General features: G+C 34.4%; 1 protein-coding gene and 1 pseudogene across 1 annotated transcript; one reads left to right on the top strand and one right to left on the bottom strand.

Annotated features, from left to right (window-relative positions):
• The first annotated feature begins 289 nt into the window (after positions 1–289).
• LOC132621120 (oxoglutarate-dependent flavonoid 7-O-demethylase 1-like) lies at positions 290–4,185 on the top strand. The gene is made up of 4 exons (XM_060335272.1): positions 290–618; positions 1,412–1,659; positions 3,117–3,444; positions 3,789–4,185. Exons 1-4 carry the CDS (start codon positions 364–366, stop codon positions 4,053–4,055), a joined length of 1,098 nt encoding a protein of 365 aa, XP_060191255.1. The 5' UTR covers positions 290–363; the 3' UTR covers positions 4,056–4,185.
• Positions 4,186–4,320: 135 nt separating this feature from the next.
• Positions 4,321–7,791, bottom strand: LOC132624490 (uncharacterized; annotated as a pseudogene).
• Positions 7,792–8,023: the final 232 nt, after the last annotated feature.

The following is an 8,023-nucleotide window of genomic DNA, read 5'->3' as shown; positions in this document are numbered from 1 at the left end:
CATGTGATTTGCAAAAGTTAATGGCTTATGGCCCACCATATTCAATTACATTACAATTATAGGGCATGACTTGCAATTTAACAGAAAACAATGGACTTTTTTTTTGAGTTGTTGATAAGGTTCAAGCAAAGAAACAGAGGGGACAACCCTCCTAAGCAAGGTCATTTTGCAACATGTTTCAAGGACCAAAAATACCCTTATTTTTAATTTTATTACAATAAGCTAATATGTTGAAGCCACCTCTTATAACATACATACATAAATATAAATATATATATACACGTTATAATTTCACATCTCAATAAGTCTCCTAGATCTCTAAAACAAGTATCTTAGAGGAAGCTGGAAAAAAGAAATTCATCGATGGAAGAAGCAAAATCGAGAAAGCTAGGTGGCTCTTTGAAAGTTCCTAACGTTCAGGAACTGGCAAAGCAACAACTAGCAGCTGTTCCACCGCGATATATTCGTGATGATATCGAAAAGCCTGTGTTGTCATCCTCTTCTATATTATTGCCTCAAGTTCCAGTTATTGACATGAAAAAACTGTTGGAAATTGGAGATGATGATTCAGAGCTTCAGAGGCTTCATTTTGCTGGCAAAGAATGGGGATTTTTCCAGGTTATTTCAATGATATATCAAACGCTGTTCATTTTAGGTTTTATGTTATAGAAATAGTGGTGTACATGGTTGGTGATGACTTATTAGCCATCAACAACCACGTGCACACAAAAGAATAAATACAATACTCCATCCGTTATCTTCGTTAATTTATGTCATTAAGATTGATCAAATTCGGAGTTTAAAAAATTATGATTCTTTTTAATCACTACTAAAAAAAGGTGAATACCCGACGAAAAAATTATGATTCCTTTTAATCACTACTAAAAAAAGGTGAATACCTGACGAAATAATCGGAAATTGGTTTGTCAAAAGTGTTTTTGACAAACTTTCCATCGGAAATCCGTTAACAACGATTCACCGGATGTTTATCGGAAATTTGCTCTTTTTTAGTAGTGAATCTTGTGTTTTTTAACTAAATATGTATATAATGTAATAAAATATCTGTTTGAATGTTGTGATTTTAGTTAAACATGTGAGGAAGGATGTTGAAATTTGAAGGGTTACTCAATACAGAAGGTGGTGACATAAATTGAAACACATGAAAGAAACAAAATTTAACAATCCTTTAGATAGCCTTTTCGTGTCCCACCTATTACTGTATCCATATTTAAAAAAAAAAAAACTTGATTCGATGTATCTTCGTGTCCCATGATTCTTAATTAAATATTGTTTTGTTACCGACCCTCAATAGTCAATACAAATGGAGAACTACAAAGAAATTAGAAAATAAAGAATAAACTATATATCAGATTATTATTATTATTATTATTAGAATAATTTACATGTGTAGTTGGTGAATCATGGAGTGAACTCAACATTGGTGGAGAAAGTAAAGTCAGAAATCCAAGCATTTTTCGATCTACCAATGGAAGAGAAGAAGAAATTCGAGCAAGAAGAAGGAGATCTCGAAGGATATGGACAAGCCTTTGTTGTATATGAAGAACAAAAGTTAGATTGGGCAGACATACTTTACATGATCACTCTCCCTACTAATTTGAGAAAACCTCACTTGTTCCCAAAGCTCCCTGCTTCACTTAGGTAAAATTGCATCTAAGTGAATTACTATTCAAATTTCAATGGCAATCGATTTTGCTCTTTTGAAAAACTTAGTCCAACCTATACCCAAACACAATTTTGGTATTCTTTTTTTTTTTTTTTTTTTGGAAAAAAAAAATCATGTCCGAATGGGTAAATATCACTAGAATCTCTGTAGATAATTGAATGAAGCATAATTCTAAGTTCTGAACATAAATAATTAGTAATACAGTTAAACCTCTCTATAATTGTCATTCGTTATAACAACACTTCACTATAACGGCCTGATTTTCTCCGGAACCGATTTTTCATGTTATATTTTACTTCTCTATAACAGCATTCTGCCTATAACAGCAATGACATCTGTTATAACGATACACTCTTTGTAAAATTACATCTCTATAACAGACATACTCAAATTGCGTGTAATAATATTTTGTAAGAAATATATTATGTGATAACAAAAGTATCGATGAAGAGCCTCAACCTACTGCTACTTGGAGATAGAAGAGTCAAATGTTAAGCACTTAGACAGCCTTCAAGGGAAAGCTGTTGAATTGCCTTTTGCTGAAAGTTTGGACAAAATTTTTCGTCAGTTCATGCGTTATATTATCACTAAGAGACTAGAATTTACGAAACAACTTACAATTGTAGAGTTCTTACGTCAAACCTGAAATATCTAAATACTCAATTAATTTAAAATGTATATGTTCCATATATTTTAATTCTTTATCTGTGTGGTACAACTAGTTATGGATTTAGTAGTAATTTATTATTCTTTTCAATTTTTAATTTATGAGATATGAAAATCAATTGAGATTTTAAAATTTACAAGTATATTGTTTTCGTTTATAACATAAAACGTACTATAAGTTAATTGTTTGCGCACTTTTATTTATAACAGTTAAATGAGATCTAAATATCGAATGTCAGTATACATGCATAACAACACCTCACTTTAGCTAGTGGCGGAGCCACGTAGAGCCGAGGGGGTCTCGGCGGAAAAAAATACTATTTTTACAAGGTTAAAACTATTTTTTATGTATATATAGTAGATGTTGAACCCCCTTAGACTTCTTCGTATGTTTACTTTTTTATATTTTAAACCCTCTCGGCGAAAATCTTGGCTCTGCCACTGACTATAGCAGCCATGAAGTTTCCGGATAAATGCTGCCACAATAGAGAAATTTTACTGTTGTATAATGTATAGATGTACGAAGAAATTAAACTAGTATCTCAAGCCATATATAAACTTAAAGTTGAGTGACCGGTCATTCTATAGTGCTCAATGCTTTAAATAGGTCTAATCTATATTGCTTGGTAAAGTAGATGGGAAAAAAAGCAGCATCGATAGCTTAACTAGACCTTTTAGTATTGACGTTTTGTTTACACTGTACAAACTTTATTTTTTCCTATCTAATCTGTAATCATTCTTATATAAATTATTGGACCATAAAAAGGGATGCACTGGAACAATACTCAGCAAAAATGAAGGAACTTGCCATGAAAATTATGTCCAAAATGGCAAGAGCATTAGGGATGGAAGATGAAGATATGAATGTACTTTTTGAAGAAGCTGGGACACAAATGATGAGAATAAATTATTACCCTCCTTGTCCTCAACCAGAGCTTGTAATGGGCTTATGTCCTCACACTGATGCTATTGGTCTTGCCATACTCCTTCAAGCTAATGAAACCGAAGGTCTTCAAATTAACAAAGGTGGAGCTTGGATTCCTGTTCCATATCTTCCTGATGCCTTTGTTGTCAACATTGGAGACATTTTAGAGGTGAGAATTAAGTATTGTTTGGTGTTGTAAAAGACATTTTTCAGAAAAATATTTCTCCACGAAAAATGTTTTCCATGGAAATGACTTCCATCATATGAAAAAAAAGGGCAGCCCGGTGCACTAAGCTCCCGCAATGCGCGGGGTCCGGGGAAGGGCTTAACCACAAGGGTATATTGTAATATTGTATGCAGCCTTACCTTATTGTATGCAGCCTTACCTTGCATTTCTGCAAGTGGCTGTTTCCATGGTTCGAACCCGTAACCTCCTGATCACGTGACAGCAACTTTACCAGTTAAACAAACTAGAAAATTTATGGTCATTTTTCTCTCATTGTCTTTTTGCAGATTGTGACAAATGGAATTTATAAAAGCACAGAACATCGAGCAATGGTTAATGAAGATAAGGAGAGAATCTCAATTGCTACATTTTTGAGCCCCAACATGGATGGTGATTTAGGTCCAGCACCTAGCCTCCTCACTCCTCAAAGCCCTGCACAATTTAGGAGGATTGAAGTTGCTGATTACTTCAAGGGATATTTCTCTAGTGAGCTCGATGGAAAGTCATATGTCGATGCTATAAGGATTAGAAATGGAGATAATGGGAGCAACTGAATGTTGCATTTTGTATGGCTTTTTTAAAAATGCACGCGTTCTAGTATAATCTACATAAGATAAGTAAAATACCTTTCGTTTTGGACTGAATTTTGTGCTTGATGAAGTTGGAATTATTTCTTTGAATGTACTGTGAATTTCAAATTTATGCATCAGCTTGTGTGATATATTGTTCTAAAGCAGAAATAAACTTCTCGGATCTAAGGATCCCTTGAGGATTTCTATGTTTTTAAAAAAACAAAAAGTTAAAATCTCTGTCACTTGGAGCTTGGGAAGATTTCTCTGTTTTTAGTAAAAAAAAGTTGGAATTTTTGAATCACTCGTATCACTTCGAGCCTTTTGAGGGCTTCTATTTGACTTGATTAAATTATAACATTCTATTTTTAGAGTAACTATAATGAACAATCTTTGGTTACTATAAAAATACTGCAAGTGAACAACTAATCACTAGTTGATTTAATTGAGTGGATATTACAAGGATTAAATGTAGATTAAAGAAAGGCATCTGTGCATGAAGTTCCAATTTTATTTTATGTTTGAGCAATGGCCTGTTTAGTTGGATGTATTACACGGTTGAATGGAACGACGATGTGTTCAAAGTCAGTCCCTGTGCTATCTGGAGATGGTGCTCAACATCTACTTCAGGGAAATGTTGTAAAAGCTTTAAGTTGTCAGTGAAATCACCATTCAGTAATTTGCTTTTGACACACATCAGCATAGCGCAACAGATCCTTAAAAGCATTTCCTGCAAATGACACTTTACATGTGGTGTATTCAGCCACCAAAGAGATTCTTATCCATTCTCACTCAGTGATATTATTAGGTCAACCCCGATATCTGTACGTTTATACGCATATACACACACACACACACATTATATATTGTAGTCCAAATTGGTCAATAGTGAAGGGAGAGGAACCTGAATGCCGAAGGGATCGCTCAAAAGTGTATCCCAGATCCTTAAGATATGATGCAAGCTAAACTCCTGAGTAAGGAGCAGCGTGATCCGCCTAAACGCATAGAATTGCGGGTTAACCGGCTTACTTAGATATGAAAGCAACTCTCAAATGTTTAGAATTACTAGTAAATATGGGGAAAGCAAAAAGTTAGCTAAGAAGATTGATATTTGAGAAAGAACTTAGAACCAGAAGATTTAATGCAGATGATTTCTGTCAGTGCTTAAGAGATAGGTTCAGCTTTGTTTTATATTCAAGATGGTGCCACAATTCCTCGTCATTGGTTTTTAGTAACTTTGACAAGTTTGAAAGAGTTGAGTGGATACCCAAAGAACTGCTGTCTAGTTGTTTACAGAAGTGATCCACACAGTCACTCATTAGTGTAATAAAACAAGAAAAAGTATCTGCTTCTAAATTTGCCTGCATAGTGAAAAACAAATGTTTCTTCTACTATCTATGGTTTCTGAGAAAGAGTTGACGAAGGCACGAATATGAACAAGTATTAGGAAGACACTTACAGCATTATGCTCATCACTATCAGTGCTGAAGACAGTAGTACAATGGGGCCAAGACCTCATTCATTCCTTGTATATAACTAGTTGCAGGGTTCACTTTTGCAAACAAAAGAAGAATATTTCTCATTGATTCCTGCAAAGCACACATAAAACCAAAAGAAAAAAACACATCAGACTCAATACTTGAAGATATCAAAAGTTGAGAGATACAAGTAAAATGTTACCCTATTCTTCCTAGATAGCGGTGATTCTCCTGAGAAGAACTCCAAATCTGGATGAGTTCGCTGTAAACCACGGTCTATCTGCTCCGAAATTTCTGTAAACTAGAAACACCACCATTTATTGTCATAAAAAAAGTTTTTCATGTGAGGTAAAATGTTCCAGAAGAATTCACAGTGCAGAAGGTACTTGCCTCAAAGTGCTGATGCCATATACTAGTTTTACCTAAGCTTAGCGGATAATCCTCTGTAGAAATGTTGTAGCGTTCAAGGGACTCACTAACTTCACTGCTAGTATTGTGTACAAGGAATCTCAAGCTTTTATCTTTTCTCCTTGACAATTCTGACTGTCTAGATGTAAGAGTGTTATATGATATGCAATAGTCATGACAAATTCATCTGCTAAGACTACAGTTAGAAGGTAGTGGCAGCTTACAGGGTTTAGTAAAATCTCCTCTTTGAGCTTAACATATTTTAGTCCACTCTCAGTCAACTCCTTTTCCCATAAGTCACGAGAAGTAGGTAAGTGCCCCAATAACAGCTGCAATTGATTATCATGGCAAAACAGAATTATAGGTAAAACTGATGTACCATTGCTTACTATTGAATCTCAATGATCAAGAAAAAGAGATGCTTTCCAAAGAAAATACATATGGTGATTTCAATACATTTTTTGGATATGCGCAACGAATGCTTCTACTAATGGATCAAGTAACTAATATTAGCAGAGGGTAATTAAGAACCTTCCAAATTGTTGCTCGCAAACTCCCACCATCAGGAATGCCTGAACTGGCAACTCTTTGCAACTTCTCCAAATTAATCTCCTTTTGAGAAATCTGTTGTACAAACACCTCCAATGATCAGATAAACTACAAATATCTTACTATGTAGGCCAAGACAACAAAAATCATAAACCCCAGAATTGGCAAAAATTAGGCGCTACTTTACATATATGCATGAGGAAAAAAAATAGATCAATCTTTTATTTCTTAAATTGGTCTAGACAGCGTTGCAAGACAATTGCTCATCTACTGTCATTTATGTATGAAAAAAACTTCTTTGTGCTCATTTCTTTCAGGTTCTGGCAAATTTGCAGTTTCTTTTACTTGAGAAGGGAATCTTGAGTTTACCCCTAGTCAAACAAATTACTACCTCCATCCCAATTTATATGATGTAGTTTGACTGGACCTGGAGTTTAAATAAAAGAAAGACTTTTAAATCTTGTGATCTAAGCAAAGATACTTGCGTGGTTATAGATCATTTCGTTAAGCGTAAAAGGTAAATTTTATAATTAAATTGTTGTCAACTAAGGAAATGCGTCATTCTTTTTGGGACTGGCTAAAAATGAAAATGTGTCATATAAATTGGGAAAGAGAGAGTAACATTTTTGCGTTGAACTCTTATTTCACTTTGTGCTCAGGGATTTCCAAATGAATCAATTAGAGGAGTTAATTCAGATAAAATTGGAGTATAAGACTAGCAAGCAAATGCTTTAGCTGTTTGAAGCATTATGAATAAAGTACTCATCACCTCTAATTAGTAGCAGAGCCAGAATTTTAAAATATAAACAAATAAATACACGAAAAAGCCAAAATCATTCAACGTCAACTATATACATAAAATATAATATTGACCTTGTTATATACAAGAAGATATTCAGATTGAATCCCTTGCGCCCCAAGCTCTGCCCCTGCCTCTAATCAAGAGTGAAAATCATGATTACTGATCTCATCTCATATTCAAGATCAGATCTTTTTACATCATCATCAACATTGCAGGGTTGCACAATTGATCCCAAATTCCTATATGTGTTTTGGTGAACACTAAGCTCCTCATCAAAATCATAACATTGATCCTTAATCATCTGTTTCAGAGCAAAACCATGTGGCTCAAATGTCTGTAATTCTTCACCGGACTCAATTCCTTTAACATTGCAATTTCTTTCTTCTCTTCCACAAAAACCACCGATCACTAAGATACCAAGCATTTCAGGAAATACAACTAATTTCCTTCCTTTTTCTGAAACGTCGAGCTTGATTTCAGGCATCATTGGAATAAAAAAGGTTTCTGCTTTTCACTTCAAAAAGGAAAAAAGAAAGCTCTGAAAGGATTGAGGAACTCAGTGGGAGCTTTTGTTTCCATCAGTTTTTTTCAGTCATTTAGAGTGAGAGACGAATTGCGGTTAGCCGTTGAATGGCAGGCGGATTCTTGCTTCCTTTTTTTTTTTTTTTTTTTTTTAGAAGGAGCCGTTTGGACATCATTTGAAATTGAAGTATTGT

The sequence above is a fragment of the Lycium barbarum genome, chromosome 12 (genome assembly GCF_019175385.1).
Source record: "Lycium barbarum isolate Lr01 chromosome 12, ASM1917538v2, whole genome shotgun sequence".
In the NCBI taxonomy this organism is placed as follows: Eukaryota; Viridiplantae; Streptophyta; class Magnoliopsida; order Solanales; family Solanaceae; genus Lycium; species Lycium barbarum.
The sequence above is the reverse complement of the archived record's forward strand: the minus strand, read 5'-3'. Positions and strand labels throughout refer to the sequence as shown.